The sequence below is a fragment of the Orycteropus afer genome, unplaced genomic scaffold (genome assembly GCF_000298275.1).
Source record: "Orycteropus afer afer isolate SDZICR_OR568_19922 unplaced genomic scaffold, OryAfe1.0 scaffold00255, whole genome shotgun sequence".
Taxonomy (NCBI): Eukaryota; Metazoa; Chordata; class Mammalia; order Tubulidentata; family Orycteropodidae; genus Orycteropus; species Orycteropus afer.
Window position 1 is genome coordinate 3,513,273 of NW_006921842.1, and position 17,029 is coordinate 3,530,301.

At 40.7% G+C, this 17,029-nt stretch overlaps 1 protein-coding gene across 1 annotated transcript in view; it reads left to right on the forward strand.

Annotated features, from left to right (window-relative positions):
• Positions 1 to 4,846: 4,846 nt before the first annotated feature.
• Positions 4,847 to 17,029, forward strand: part of SCGN (secretagogin, EF-hand calcium binding protein) — a 56,423-nt gene continuing 44,240 nt past the window's right edge. Inside the window, exons 1-3 of the mRNA XM_007949875.2 lie at positions 4,847 to 4,928; positions 5,853 to 5,923; positions 16,050 to 16,142. Of these exons, the coding sequence (XP_007948066.1) occupies positions 4,847 to 4,928; positions 5,853 to 5,923; positions 16,050 to 16,142 (246 nt within the window). The remainder of the gene's footprint in view (positions 4,929 to 5,852; positions 5,924 to 16,049; positions 16,143 to 17,029) is intronic.

The window sequence follows — 17,029 nt, forward strand, 5'->3', positions numbered from 1 at the left end:
TTTAGTTTCAGCCTTTCCATTACTTGATAAAACTTTCTAGAGTGACTTACAAGTAAAAACTTAATCTCTTTGTGAAAGAGTTGGGATATTAATAAAAAATACATATATTAATTTCTCAGATGCCTTTTCCTTTTCAAGACTGTCCCTAGAGCAGCTGTACCAAAAAATAAACAAGAAACTCACTGCCATTGAATCAATTCTGATTCATAGTGGCTCCTGTTGGGTTTCCAAAACTATAAATCTTTTTTTTTTTTTTTTTAACTGTGATTTGGGTGAAAGTTTACAGAGCAAATTCATCTTCCATACCCAAGGCTATAAATTTTTACAGAAGTAGATTGCCCCATCTTCCTCCTGCAGAGCAGCTGGTGGATTTGAACCATCAACCTTCTGGTTAGCAGTCAAATACCTTAGGCTCTATGCCACCAGAGCTCCTTAGAGAAGCTATAGCCAAGTAATAAAATGACCAGAATATGAGCAGCGTAAACTTAGAGACAAAAAGCTGGTCAGTGGTTCTAATATTATAAACAATTGGGAAGAGCTAAGAAAAAAAAAAAAAACAAGCAAGCAAACAAAGAAACACATCAATGCAGAGTTCTCATTCTAGACCATTTAAATAAAAATCCACTTCAAGTTAATTCCAGTTGCTTCCTGAGTGTTTGCTTTGCTCTGAATTCTCTTGTTGGACAGAGAATGACTTAGGAAAATCACCTCTGGTTCTTCCAGACCTTGCTCCTCACTTCACTCCCAGATAGGAGAACATTTATGGGCATGGGGTGAGGAGAGCACCTGTTCTCAAATCAATTCTGACTTATAGTAGGACAGAGTAAAACTGTCCCATAAGGTTTCTAAGGCTGTAAGTCTTTATGGAAGCACACTGCCTCATCTTTTTCGTGCAGAGTAGCTGGTAAGTTCTAACAGTCAAACTTTTGATTAGCAGGCAAATTAACCACAATACTACCAAAACTCCAGAAGCTTTATAGTGAGTCTTAAAGATGTCTCCTGTTGATCCAGTCTCTTTAAGTATTTTCTTAATGGGTCTTTTCTATATCTAGGATTTGGATAATTTGGATAATTTTCCAAAAGGAAATCTCCCTTAGTATGTGGAAATGTAAGGTATCTGAATATTACTTCCCAAGTGCCATGGTGGTTGTGGTGTTAAGAGCTGCAAGTCAATTATATGCTTAGTGACTCCATGTGACAAAGTAGAACTATCCCTTAGGGTTTTCTTGATTTGGTAATCTTTACAGGAGCAAATTGTCAGTTCTTTCTCTCGCAGAGCCAGTGGATGGGTTCTAACTGGCAACTTTTTGGTTAACTTAACCACTGTACCACCAGGACACCTCTTAGTGCCATGATAGATGGGGGTAATAATGGTGGTTCAGTGGTAGAATTCTCACCTTCCAAGTGGGAGCCCCAGGTTTCATTCTTGGCTGCATTGCACTTCATGTGCTGCTGTCACTCACCTGTCAGTGGAGGCGTCCATGTAACTATGATGATGAGTAAGTTTCATTGGAGCTTCTAGACTAAAATAGACTAAGAAAGGCCTAGCAATGCTCCAAAAGTTAGCCAGTGAAAACCCTAGGGACTACAACTTGATCTGCAACCATGGGGTTGGTGCAGCACTGAGCAACATTTCCTCCTGTTGTGCATGCGGTTACCATGAATCAGGGCCCACTTGACAGCACCCAATAACAACAAGCCATGGTAGATATTTATATTTTAAAAAAATCCATAACAAAACAACGACAGCAACAACAACAACTGTGAAAAAATTATTGAATGGAAACTGCAGCTCCCCAGAGAGCTCCAGATGCCAGACCCCTGAAAATTGTTCCAAGTTCTTCATGATCCAAGTAGTTTTTATTGGCTGATTTTCTTGGAAGTAGTTCCAGACTTTCTTCCCAATCTGTATTTGTCTGGAAGCTCTGCTGATATCTATTTACAGCACCCTTTACAGGAGATCTTGAGTATTACTTCTGATATTTGCCTGGTTTCCTACAAGAAAGCCTTAGTAGTATAGTGGTTAAGGACACCACTGCTAAATGACAGGTTGGCAGTTCGAACCCACCAGCTGCTCCACAGGAGAAAGATGTGGCAGCCTGCTTCCAAAAAATATTTACAGCCTTGAAAACCCTGTTGGGCAGTTGTACTCTGTCCTATAGGGTTGCTATGGGCAGGAATCAATTCTAGAGCAATGGGTTTGGTCCACCTATAGGAGGTGGACAGGACAAATGGCTCAGCATATATAGCCCTGAAAAATTATTGAATACAGTGTCAAGCATTAGTTAGAAAGGGTAATCTGTGTGAAATCACCAGGTTGGTGATCCTATTTTGTAATAAATACTGGGAAAAGGAAAAACAAGACAATGTCAGAAGTAATAATCAAGATATCCTATAGGTATCAGTGGTGATTAGGTTTCAGTGGAGCTTCCAGACAATACATACTAGGAAGAAAGGTCTGGAGTTCTCATTCCAAAAAGTTAGCCAGTGAAAACCCTTTTGATCACATCTGTTCTGGTTGTGCACAGGGTCACCAGGAGGCAGGGGCTGACTCAACAGCAGCTCACCCCAACAGCAGCTCACCCCAACAGCAACTGCAGGGATGTGGGATGTGGTTGGATAACTCATGGCATATCTCTGATGGGCTTTCTTGTATATGCAGAAAATAGTTTGAAGTATTATGACAGCAAAAATGCTCAAAACAGAAGGTTAAGATAAAAGAACAAGCTACAAAATTGTATATATGGTGTGACTCAATTCTGTAAAATAAAATACATGTTCTTACACACTGAAAAAAAATGTATGGACATATTTCTCCACCTTTTGTACTCAGCTCTTTCCCCACCAGGGGTGATATGTTTTTCCTCTTTTAAACCAAGACTCATTCCTCAAAAATCATGAAGTTTATTTTACCTTCTTTCAAATATCTATGGAAACTTTTTCTTTTTAGTAGCTAACTTAACATTGATTATTTACTGTGTGTGCTGTGCTAAAAAATTTATATATATATATATATAAATTTAACCTTTGCAACATCAATACAAGGTAGATGTTACTGTTATCCCCATTTTACCAGTAAGGAAAGTATGGTTTCTTTTGAGTAACTTGCTTAATATCACACAAGTGGTAACAGACAAAGCTGAAGCCCTGAACACATAGCTGTTTGTTCCTAAGCCATTTGTCCTCCATTATTTTTAAACGAAGTCTGCACACATTCACAATTTGTTCAGATTTTCTTAGTTTTTTACCTATTGTCATCTTCCTGTTCCAGGATCCCATCCAAGATACCATATTACATTTAGTCACTATGCCACTAGGCTCCTATTGGCTGTGACAGTTTTTCAGACTTTCCCACACACCTTGCATTTTGTTTCTCTAATGCATTTTCTACAATACCTCATCACTGACAACACTGTATCAATACCATAGCCACTATAATTTACTATATATGGCTCTGATCATTACAGTAACCCTTCAAAGCAGAAATTATAATCTTCATTTTTATAGATGAGAAAACTGAGACTAGGAGAGATGAAAAATAATTATTGAAGATCACAAAACTAGCAAGTGATTGAGTCAGGATCCTAACTTAGGACTGTCCGACCATGAGTGCCATATTTTTTACTACTCTGTCTTATATGGCATATGGCATGTGTGTGTGTACATTTGAAAGCTGACATCAGAGTCAGAAGTGCCATAAAGATGATTTATATCTGATTCACCCCTCCCCCTCATTTAATGTTCAAGCTCCTTCTGTAGACTCCCCAACAAAAGTTTCTAAGCATATGGTCAAAAGCCATCAGGATCAATTAATCTACTACCTCACAAAGCAGGTTTTGAACAGTTCTGACAAATACAAAAAGCTCTGTGTTCCTCCAAATGATGTTTGCCCTTTGGTCTTACTGAACCTTTGAGCCTTCTACTCGAGAATTTTGAGTAGAGGAACAACATATCACCCCCTGGACTCTCTTGTCCTAGCAGAGGCATAGTTTGAACTTCCCTCAGCATCCTAATTACCGTAGTTTAAACCCCTTGTGGTATCTCTATTTAGTTGAAAATCCTTAGAGTGCAATATGGTATAGAAATGAGTATGTTGTGTACAACCAAGGTTCAATAATTGCTGTTGACTATCTTCTTACTAAATGTAACCTCCTAACATCAGGAGTACCTCTTTTTACCCACCCCCCACCCCCACCTCTGCCCCGGCCCCAACTACATTACTAAATTGTAAGGTCTAAATGGCTCTACTTCCATAGTGATACTGCCTCGGAAACCCAAGGAGGGGTCGCTATGAGTCGGTTCCGACTCGACGGCACATAACAACAACAACAACAAAGGGCTCTAACACTGACACCTCTTCCAACTCTTTAAAAGGATAGCTCTTGCTAGAAAACCTCTAGAGACACATGTTTGGAAGGTGAGGCAAACGTAAGGGCCATTTTTTCTCTGAGTTTGACAAACAAGTTCAAAAGCAGAGGCAGCGAGCCGTGGACAGCGGGAGACAGCTCCTCTCTCCGCGAATTCCCCACAGAGCTGAGACAGACAGGAGCTCCCCTGAGGATCCGAGGCCTGAGCGCAGGGCGGGGCAGGAGCCGATGCGCCAGGTGTGGGGCGGGCTTGGAGCAGCTGCTTTCACTGATAGCCCGCGGTGGAGGCTCAAAGTCTGCTCCCGGACGTCGCGGCGCCACCAGCTGCTTCGCCAGCCGCCGTCATCCCTGCCCTACAAACAGGTCTCCAGAACAAATCAGAAAGCAAAAGAAGCAGGCGTGAGAGTCAGAAAATATCATAAAGGAGTTAGAGTTCTCTAGGTGTTCGCCTATCTATACTTGGCTTCGTGCTCAGTACCATGGACAGCGCCAGCGCCGCTAGACCCATGCGCCTGGACGCCGCAGGCTTCTGGCTGGTCTGGCAGCGCTTCGACGCGGATGGTGAGTAGAAAAAGCCACTTGGACATTCAGGTGTAGATGCGGCCCTGCGGCCGCCCCGCTGAAAGCACCTAGATTTTCCGCTTCCTGAACTTCTTTGCCTTAAGGGAAAGGTATCTGTTTGCGCAGTTACTGACCTAAGCTTAATGTCTTTGAGCTGGTTTCGAATATCTAGATAACGTGTGTAAATTCAGACTAAGAGAAGGGACTTACCTCTTTTCCCAAGATCTTTGTGTGTGTGTATCTTTTATAGATAGATAACATATATTCAAATATATACAAATATACCTATATGTGAATATATATTCATATGTACATATATCCATCTACTTAGAGATATAGATTCTAGTCTTTTAGACTGATATTCAGCTATCTGAATGAACCCTAATGTGCTCATTTTCATTCAGTGACTTTTTTTATAAACCCCCAATTCTCTTGAAGAGAGGGTGATTTTATTAAACTTCAAAAAGAAAAAAAAAAAGCTAATTGAAAAGAAAAGTGGAACTTCTTAATGTTTGCTTTGTTTTTATTACTAATTAAAGTACAAAAAAAATCTAAAAGGCATGTTTTAACTCTGCAAACTAGAATGCAATAGGTGCATTGTTAATTTTTTCCAACCATCTAAAATACTTGGGTTGGATTTTATTCTAAAATTCATACTTATTCATTAATTATGTATTTAAAATCTCTTATTTTCTAAATGTTAATATAATGCTCAGTATAAAGGATTTACTCTGAAACTTATGACTACTGGTAAAAATCTCTGTCTTCAATATGCAGATGTTGGCACTTGATAATTAGGATAGCAAAGAACCATATTCACAGGGATTTTATAAACTGTGAAATTAATGATGAATTTAGATGAATACTAAAATGCTGTATGTTCTTCTAAATAACTATTATTTGTGTATATCTTCTTATGTTTAGAAAAAGGTTACATAGAAGAGAAGGAGCTTGATGCTTTCTTTCACCACATGTTGATGAAATTGGGTACTGATGTAAGTACTTGCACCACTAAGCATTCAGTGTCTCTTAGTGAAATGCAATAAGCATCCAAGTTCTGTGTTGATTTGCACCTATTTATCCCATCTGACCTCTTTTCTTCCCTTCATGCGTGTACTTTCTTTTCCTCTCCTAGCAACACAAGGGATTTAAGCAGGTTTTATGAAAGGTACAACTGTAGCATTAGACATGCTGGTCACTGAATTTCCATCTAACATCTGTCATCCTCTCAGAGATCACAAATGTAGATTTAAACAACTCTGTTTTGAATGTCTCCATGGTTATGTCTCTGCTGATGGATTTAAACCTGGAGATAAGGTAGCCATTTTTTGTTCAGAAAGGTAGAAGAAATATTAAGAGTTTTAAGATTCTAGATGTTTAGTGCATGTGATACTCTTTTTTTATATATAGAAAACCACAAACAAAATCATTTAAAGTATTTTTTCATGATTAATTTTATTTAAAGAGGTTACAGATTTCTTAGAGAATGACAAATCAGAGAGTAACAATACTTTCAGAACCCAACTGTCTCTGATCTCTTACTCCTCTGTTTCTCCATTTCTGTCTTTTTCCTATCTCTGTGTTTCTCCTTCATTCTATCTCTAGCCTATCTCTCAGAAATCTTTGTCCCCCCTTTCCCTGTGTCTGTCATATCTCTTTTCTTCTTTCTCTCACTTCCACATCTCTGTCTCTTGTGTCTATTTCTTTTTGTCTTTCTTTGCTCTCATCAGTTTTTCATTTCTCTCCCTCTCCCTTCCCTCCTCCTCCTCCTTCTCTCTCTCTCTCTCTCTCTCTCTCTTATTTTTCTCTGTTCTTTTTCTGTTTGCCTTCTCCTCTCCATCATCCCCTACCCATGTAGCCTATGAAGTGAAGGGAGGCAGGTATGAAGGATGGAGAAATGTACCCCTTCTTCCCTCTGGTTCAGACCATTCAAATACACTCCTCTCTATTCTTCATTCCTGTGCTTATACCAGTTATGAGTAGAGCCAAAGAAGCCTCCTCCAGGTGAGATTCACCTTCAGTCTGCTGCTCAGTATGACACATTTATCAACCCATCAGTGACACTAATAGCCTTGCCCACAGAGCTCCCATTTCCTGTTGTAAATCCTAAGACTCAGAAGAATCTAGGATGCTATGAATCTGATGCATTTTGTCAAGTATGGATAGGGGTATTCAAGGAAAACAAAAAGATGAAGATAATACCATTTGAAGTCTGGGAATAAACTGGATGGTTAATTACTGAAAATCTAAATCCCTAGAAGCCCAGAACTTAGAATGTTTTCAGAAGGCTGCCTACTTTAGTGATCTATAGGAAAGGAGGAGAATAGTTGCTGTCAGTGTCAAAAATGGAAATGTCTTATTTTCAGTCATGGGGGATGGTTACTTAAACACGAAGTTCTGTTCTAAACTGACTGACACTGTGAGATGTCTTCCTCTGGGGCTTTGGCTAGCTTGAGAGGGATTGAAGCCATTATTGGGAGCATTTCTTTTATCTTGGCTGCTCTTTTAATTGCCCTTCCCTAAGGTCCCACTTGTGGGCTAACCCCCTCATATAGGCACAACCATGTTCCTTGGAGAAAGGGAGACAGCAATGATACACCAGTGTACTGTGCCACTGTGTTCAATGCATGTTTTCCTGTGGCCAAGACAATGGGTTGGAAGATTGCAGAGCTTTTATATCAGTGGAAATAAAATTTTGATTTCCTTAAGAGTTATCTGTATTTGGTAAAATGTGGACACCTGGGTCTCATCCCCTAGGTATTTTGGTTCAGTACATCTGGGGTCTGCCTAGGATCCTGCATTTTAAGTGTTCATTTGTTTATGTGTTTATTTGGGGACACTCCGTATGCTATGGTGTTGAGTTAGCTGTAATCTTTATGGAAGCTGCTTGCCAAGCCTGGATCTTCTGTAGTTGTGATGGGTGGGTTTGAACAGGTAACCTTGGGTTACCAGTCAAGTGCAGACAATCTGAGCCACCCAGGTATCTTTAGGATCCTACAGTTTAAAAGTGTAAGTCACTTTGCATTGCTTTCCACCCTTTGTCCCTCCAAGAATGGTGACAGCCTGATAGGGAAAGGATTCTAATCAGGGAAGCCCCTCAGAGCTGATAGGGTAGCTCCAGGCACCTCTCCTCAGAAGCTGGTTAAGGAAAGAGATTTTGGAGCCAGGGTAATAAGTTGTTTAAACTGTTAACCCAAAATAGTATCATCTACCAATGGTTCCCTTTTGAAATGTTGAGGTATTGCCCTGGGGAGTCTGGATACAGGGACACTCATATAGACAACAATGATTGAGGAAATGACTCCTAATTCTGGGCATTTTTCCTGCTGAATAATAAGTGATACCCATTGTCATTGAGTTGATTCTGACTCATAGTGCTCAACGTGTGTCAGCGTAGAACTGTGCTCTGTAGGATTTTCAGTGGCTGGTGTTTTGGCAGTAGATCTCCAGGCCTTTCTTCTGAGGTGCCTCTGAGTCACTCCAACTGCTAACCTTTCAGTCAGCAGGTGAGAATGATGTTTGCAGCACCTAGGGACTCAGTGTAATGAGTAGATCCTAAGATAATCCTTAATAATAGAGCAGAACTTCAGAAATGGATGCTCCTTTAGCTGAAGACAGTTCCCATTTTTTTGTGACACCTACTTTTGATGAGTGATGCCCGAACAGCTATAGAAGTGGGCAGTCAGTGAGGCCTCAAGGATGAGGTAGCCTCACCCTTGGTGTTTAGGAGCAATAAGAAGCTCTTCAGAGGCCTAAATAGCCCTCTGTTCCTGTGCAGATTAGCAGTCACAGAGACCCCACAGGAAGGGATTTGAGGTTTCTAACAGCAGGCTGCTTGTTAATCAGTCTCAGAGAGTAACCAGCCTGCTTATAATTATCTGCTTTTTATACCCTTAAAGGGGATTGACTTAATGGAGCCATTAAATCTTTTGCTTTGTTTTATTTTCAAATGCTGGGAATTGATCTCTAAACTGTATCTAGATCTAGCCAGCCCATTGAGAGCACCTGTTTCTCTGGCTGTGCACACATTTCACATGTACAGACTGTTCTACATCCTGGGCCTCATTCAATGCTGCAGAGATTCTAAGTACCCTGCTGGGGCCTAGAGTCTCAGATGAGATGTGCTGGGTTGGTGCTAGTGGGGGAATTGTGTAGAGGGAGCCAGGGTAGCTCTTTTCTCAGGGTTAGAGGTCTGAGAGGCCCTAAATCAACACTCTGTGCTCTCAAACTCAAGATGGCCCATAGAATCTCGCCACAGGTTCTTCAACTTCACACTTATTTATTTTGACATCTAATTTTCCAACAATATAGGCTATGGTGGTTACCTTCCCCAGGGAAGAACCTGCCCACAATAAACACTCATTTGTTCATTCCACAGGTACTATGCTACAGAGACACAGAAATGATTGCTGTCCTGGCAGAGTTCTTAACCTAGAAGGCCAAATCAAAATGCAAAGTGAAGGCTCACCCTGTTGAGTGATTTCCCTGTACTTTTTCTGTATGGTGCACGTATACACATATACACCAAAATGCAAACACACACAATCTGTGCTGCTGAGAGCAGAGATGTAATCTCTTTGTTTAGTGGAATGTCACATGAGGAAACTTGGTTGGCAGGAGATTTTGGAGTCTCAGGATAGCTGTTCACCTTCAGCAGAGGGAAAATGTGTAGGCTGTCTCTTTGAAGACCCACTCCAAGGTTCTTTCACTGTGTGTAAGAAATAGGACTGGATGTGGAGACAGAAATCTGGTGTGGATATTAGCTCTGCACTTATAACTGTATAACACTGATATTCAGTTAAACTCTCTGGGTCTCAATTTTTTTAATCCATAAAATGGAAACAATAATATTTTTGGCCTGCCTATCTCACAGGGACATGATAGAGACCAATGGCACAACACAAATGAAACATGCTTTGTAGCTACAAAAGTGTCCACTGTATACATGTTTCTATGGTGATATGGTGTCCCCTTGGGTCCCTTGTTGTTCCTTTTTCTATTCTGGACACCATTGGCCTAAAACCCACCAAAAGGTTACCCCATACAGGGATAATTGAAGCTTACTCTCCTAATTGCTAGAAATCTTTTAAGATTTAAATCAATATAACTATTAATAGGATTTCAACTTTGCAGGAGAAAATTTCCCAAGCTAGGGTAGCCTTTGGAAGACCCCTTAAATCACATACATCTTCACCCTCATGACCAAATGAGGCATTATCCATAATCCATAATAGTTAGTAGACAGCCTATCACCTCAGGGATCTTCTGACACTTGCTCAGCCTTGTACAATTGACCCAAGTGTTATTTCCCATTTCTTCACTTGAGATTTTGTTTTCAAATCATGAATGTCTCATAGTTTTAATTTTATGTGTGTTCATTTAGGAAAGTATTAATTTTTTAACTAGGCGTTGACTATTCCCCATTAATAATCATCAGGTGAATTCATTTAATGTATTTACAAAATCAATCTATCAAAGCCCTTTTATTTTAATCATTTTGTGGTTCTTAATATAGGACCAAAGCCATCAATACAGCAGATGGCTAGAATACCAAATTCCATTTGATTAATATGTTTTCTCACAAATGTTAGTGGTTTGGGTTTGCCTTTTTTTTTCCTTAAATTTTACATAATAGATGCTATGTTTAGTTGTTATCCACATAACCCTTAGTTGTTTGCAAAAAGACTCACCTTCACTGCAAAAACTTGAAAACCAAACTCATTGCCATTGAGCTGATTTGGACTCATAGTGACCCCCTTTAGGTCACTATGGCAGTAAATCTTTGCAGAAGTAGATTGCCCCAATCTTCATCCTGCAGAGTGGCTGGTGAGTTTGAACCACCAACCTTCTGGTTAGCAGTCAAATGTCTTAGGCACTGTGCCACCAGAGCTCCTTAAGGTACATACAATAGTTCATAATAACAAACCTTCAAGGAAGCTTATTCTAAATTGTTTATTCTTCATTCCTAATGTCCAGTATGGACTATACAAGCCATGAATTCATTCATCTCTTTCTGTTGGATGCACTTCATCCATTTATCATGTGGAAGGTGAGGAGTGGAACAAAAAGGAGGTATAATTGCATTTCTATACTTGCTGGCAGAAGTTTGTGTATGTTCTGACGGGGAAGAGGCACACACAATTCACTTCCATGAAATTGGGGATTGCCTAGATTTCCAGTATCCACATCAACCCTAAAAAAAAAAAAATCGGTTGCCATCAAGTCAATTCTGATTCATGGCAATTCCATGTATACAGAGTAGAACTGCACTCCATGGGGTTTTCAAGACTATGACCTTTTGGAAGCAGATTGCCAAAACCTATCTTCAGAGGCACTAAAGCATAGAAAACTAGGGGATCCAATCACTTAAATCACCTAAGCTCAGCCCATCTTTTCTACCTCACTGTCTTGACTCCCACCCATCAAATGGTTGCTGTCTACCCACCTCCGGAAATAGTAAGACTATGTCAGGGTCCAAGATCCTGGTAATAATGCCCCAGGACTGCCCTAGGATAACTGTCCTTGTTGGCCAAGGCATTCTTTGACTTTACAAGAATTGGTGTTCAAATCTTCAGGGCCTCATAATATTTAAACCATCCTATTCTTTTGGGTTATCTAACCAAATGCCAGAACCTATCCTAAAGGAAACCCAGAGCAATCACCAATCCTCCTTGCCTTTTGTTTGAACCATTTCTCATTTATAAATCGTTTGATGTTGGGCTTTAACAATTCTACTCAATGCTATCTGCCTCATTTGTGGCAACAGCAAGATGGAGTGGAAAGTGCACCCCACATCAAAGCACTCTCCACTTCAAAAGTATTGGTTTCAGTCTTGTTCTACCACCAGCCCATAACTCTTTAAGGTAGCCTTATGTAAATCCTATGGGATTATGGCACAGACCAGACAATGTTTTGTTCTGTTATACATAAGGTCACCATGAGTCAGAGCTGACTCACAGCAACAAACAACAACAGCCAGATGCATGGCACTTCACCCGTCTCTGACCTGTTTCCTTATCAGAGAAGGGCAAGGACTTAGATCCTTAGAAAAGGGGTGCCTAACATTTCCTGATTCTTTTCTCCTTTACTCTTTTGACCCCAAATCACCAAGACTGATCAGAAGGAAATACACACCTTGATTTACAGTGCAGCAATATATAAAATTAATAAGAATTTGAGTATTCCTCATTTCATATGCTGTCTTAAGAGGTAGAAAGTTTGCAATACTCATCTATTAGATTTTTCCTCTCTCTGAGAAATATTTGTCATATGCAAAAGCTCACCTGAAGAGATGGCTGACTAAGAGGACAAGGGCATGGATGACATCTATCCAAGTCAGGTCCAGTCTTGTAATCCGAGGACACATTGTCACTGGAGGAGAAATTTGTCTGACCAGTGATGGAAAGTTGTAAATGGGAATTTTCATGTAAGAGGATGGAACACGTAAGATAACAAAAAAAAAAAAAAGGCCTCAGAGGAAAAGGCTAGCAGATCAGAGAAGCCAGCTGCTTCACGAACTATGTCTATAGTCCAGGGCCGTTGTCAAGAACCAGTGAAATCACAATTGTGAAACACTCTGACTTAGCAACCATTCCATGGCTGACACTCCCTGAATGTTTATTTTCCTTCCCTTCTTTCCTCCTTTTGTGAATTAAATGTAGGTAGCTGTTAGTTCCCCTCAGCACATTTATCAACTCCATTTTGTTCCTGGGGAGCTCTGGTAGCATAGTGCCTAAGGCACTTGACTGCTAACCAGAAGGCTGGCGGTTCAAACCCACCAACCATTCCTTGGAAGGAAGATGGGGCAATCTACTTCCATAGTGATACTGCCTCGGAAACCCAAGGAGGGGTCGCTATGAGTCGGGTCCAACTTGACGGCACATAACAACAATATTTTGTTCCTGTGTCTTTTGGAGGCTATCAGGGATAGGACTTAATGGAAAGGAAGTCAGGACAAAGCACATCTTCCACCAGCCTGTGATAGAAGGCAAAGAACAGGTCCTCATAGCCCCATTATGTCCCCAGAGCCCAGAAGACCATCTGACACACAGTCAGTACTCAACAAATGTTTGTGGAATGAATTATTAAAACTAACCCACCAGCCTCTCCTAGGAAGGAAGGTTGGGCAATCTACTTCTATAGGAATATAGCCTCAGAAACCCAAGGAGGAGTCACTATGAGTTGGATCTGACTTGATGGCAGTGAGTTTGGGTTTTTTTTTTTTTTTTTGGTTTACGAATGAAATAAATGCTACACACAGATTCAAGAGCTGTAGTAGAGAGAAGAAAATTGCAGAAAGATGGTTTTGAAATGATCAAAGCCCTTCTTTTATTACAGAAAGGAGCTGTGGTGGTGCAGTGGTTAAGGCGTTTGGCTGCTAACCAAAAGTTTGGTGGTGATTCAAACCCCTGAGCCACTCCACAGGAGAACAATGAAGCAGTCTGCTTCTGCAAAGATTTACAACTTTGGAAACTCTATGCAGCAGTACTACTCTGTTCTATAGGGTCCCTGTGAATCAGACTGACTTGATAGAAGTAGGTTGGGTTGGGTTATATTACAGAAAAGAACAAAGAAAAAAAAAAAAAAAACAAGATGAGAAGTGTCCTGTTCAAGCCAGGTGGTAGAAGAGTTAGCTCTAGAACCAGGATCAGCTCTCTGTCTGCAGGTATTCTCATTATATGGTCAATGTTAAGGTGTGACCTCTAATCTCAAACAGCTTACTACCTAGCTGATAGCAAGCCAATTCTGACTCCTGTCAACCCTATGTGTGCCAGAGCAGAACTATGCCCCGTGCTCCACCGTGTTAGCAAGGGCTGATTTTTTGGAAGTAGATCACCAGGCTTTTCTTCTGAAGTGCCTCTGGGTGAACTTGAAGCACCAGCCATTCAGTTAGCAGTGAGCAAGTTAATGGTTTGCACCATCTAGGCAAACCCAAGGAGGGTTCGCTATGAGTCGGGTCTGACTTGATGGCACATAACAACAACAACAACAAGGTCTCCCCAAGAGCTTATAGCCTAAACAGAGTGAAAGGCATAAAGGGTAGCTGGACATCTTAAATGTAGTTTTTGTTGTTGTTGTTCCTAGTAATTCTCTTCCCTCATTTCAGCAGCAACAAGGGTCATCTAGGTATTCTACCTCAGGAAAAGACTCCTGCAAAACAACAGTGAACTAAAGATTTGAACTTTTTTAAAGAAGAGACTTTTGAAAATCACTGCAGAAGCTAAAAAACACTGCCATTGAGTCAGATCTGACTTATAGCGACCCCTCCTTGGGTTTCTGAGACAGTATCACTATGGAAGTAGATTGCCCAACCTTCCTTCCGAGGAGTGGGTGGGGGGTTTGAACTGCCAGCCTTCTGGTTAGCAGTCAAGTGCTGTAGGCATTACACCACCAGAGAAGCTAAAGGAGGTGAGAAAGTTTGGAATCTCAAAAGTCTGACTTCTAAGTACTAACAACCAAAGTCAGGCTATAAAAATAATGCCACAGGCTTTGTGTGTGTGTGTGTGTGTGTGGTTTAGAATCATCAGTGAGAAGCTTAAGTCTTCCCTGTCTGTCTCCTTGAATAAAATGCAGTGAGCTCCATGGTTTCTTAGACCTCACATGGACTACTGATGGTACAGACACAGTCAAGACTGCTCTGCTCAAGCAGCCAGTCTGACACACCATGGTGTTAGTTGACAGATTGGATGGACCTCTTGCTATTGCTGTGTTGGTGCAGCCTTCCACCGGCCACTGCCTGCAAAGAGCCATGTCTTTTGGTCAGGCCCTGCTGCTCTTCATAGCCATGCTAACACTTGTTGATGTCAGAAGGAGAACCGTCATATCCTTGGTCTCAGAGAAGCATGGAGGGTTCAAGAAGGGGGATAGAACGTAGGCAGAGAAGATATTTTTGGAAGGAAAACATGAACAATTTTAGTATGAAACTGATTCTTTTCCTGCTGATGTTTCAGCATTTGAGATTTTCATCTGAAGATCTGTCTCTCAGGAGTAGAAGGTTGTGAAAGCCTCTATTGTCTGACAGACAATACATATGAATGGTTCATTGACAGGTTCTCCCAGAAGTCCAGAGTCACTCACCAACACCAGCAAGAACTGTGGTCGGTCAACAGCCCCTCACTCCCAATTTACTTCTAACTCACAGCTGAAGGGCCTGGTATCAGGGATTGAGTGATAACATTAGGGAGAATGAATTTAACATGACTGATGGAATCACAAATCTTGGAATCAGGCACTGTTGGATTTAGCTGCACCTCTCAATCCCTGTATCAAAATGTATTCTCCATATTTTATATATGTCACCTTTCTTGTAACGAGGAGCTCTGATGATACAATGCTTGAAACACTGGGATGCTAACCAAATGACCAGTGGTTCAAACCCACCAGCTGCTCCGTGGGAGAAAGATGAGGCAGTCTGCTTCAGCAAAGATTTACAAACTTGGAAACCCTATGGGGCAGTTCTACTCTGTCCTATAGGGTCACTATGAGTCAGAATTAACTTGATAGCTACGGTTTTTGTTTTGGGTTCTCTTTGTAATAATGCTGCTTTCCACTGATGAACACTTCAATATGCAGAAAGGATTGTACATGGAAGGGAGCTGAGACATCTTTGCTAACTCAACAATTACCGTGGCTTCATCATTAATTACTTTCCCCTGGTAATTTACTATTTGTCAGAGTACAGGGAAGAGATTAAGAAAATGAACCTATGATAACCTGGGGGCTTAGAAGAGTTGCACTTTTCACTTAAAAATAACACACAATCTTTGAGTTCTTGGGACGGAAGCCTGTAAGTCAATTGCAATAAAGTCTTTTGTTACAACCATTATATATATATATAAACTTTCAAATTCATTTTATCAACAGTGTAGTCTCTAAGCTTCTTTTCACTCATAATTTAGGAACTCAATAGCCATAAGTCTTACATAGTCAGGATTCTGCTTGTCTGGTTGCTCAAGAAATCTCCCTCACTACTACCTCTTCCTCAGCAGTGGACCTACTTTCCAGGTTAGAAGAGCATAATTATCAGCCTATATGCTGATTATGAATTATGAATGTTTGCTACCCAAACATCATTTTTGGAATACCAGTGGCTTTAATGTTGTTCTACTTGGCCTGTTGCAGGATGCCATCATGGAAGAAAATCTGCAGAAGGTGAAACAGCAGTTTATGGCTGCCCACGCTATCTCTAAAGATGGCCGTACACAGATGAAAGAGGTACATTTCATGGCAGTGCCTTTCTTGGACTACAAGTTCCTGTGAAAGACAATGAAAATCTTACATTTGAGTGGGAAATTAGAGTATTCTACAAGGCAGTTGACCTAGATACTATTTTTTTTATTGTAGCATATATATGTGTGTGTGTCTGTATATATACATATGTTGTTGTTGGCTGCCATGGAATTGTTGATTCTGGCTCATGGTGACCCCAAGTGGGCAGAGTGGAACTACTCCACATGGTTTTTGAGGCTGTGACCTTTCAGAAGCAGATTGCCAGGCCTGACTTCTGACGTGTCTCAGGATGGACTTGAATTACCAAACTTTCAGCCAGTAGTCAAGCACTTCACCATTTGCTATTTTAATATTTTTTACATGTACAATTCAGTAACATTAATTACATTGATACTGCTGTCAACTATCACCTTTATCTGTTTCCCAAATCTCCAAACTGGACCTGATTTATAGTGAACCAATAGAGAAAGTAGGGGAGTGGTGGTTTGGTGGTAGAATTCTCACCTTCCCATGGGAGATCTAGTTTGATTCCCAGATGATAGACCTAATGTTCACTTATATGTTAGTGGAGGCTTGCATATTGCTATGATGTTGTACAAATCCAAACACACCCACTGCCATTGGGTTGATTCTGACTCATAGTGACCTTATGAGACAGAGTAGAATTGCCCCAGAGGGTTTCCAAGGCTGTAAATCTTTACAGAAGCAGACTGCCTCATCCTTCTCCTGTGGAATGACTGGTGGGTTCTAACTGCCAACCTTTTGGTTAGCAGCTGAATACTTTAACCACTGCATCACCAGAGCCCCATGATGCTGTACAGCAGACCAAAAAGAAGAGGTAATGACGTAGGTAACATTTTTTTTTTTTTTAA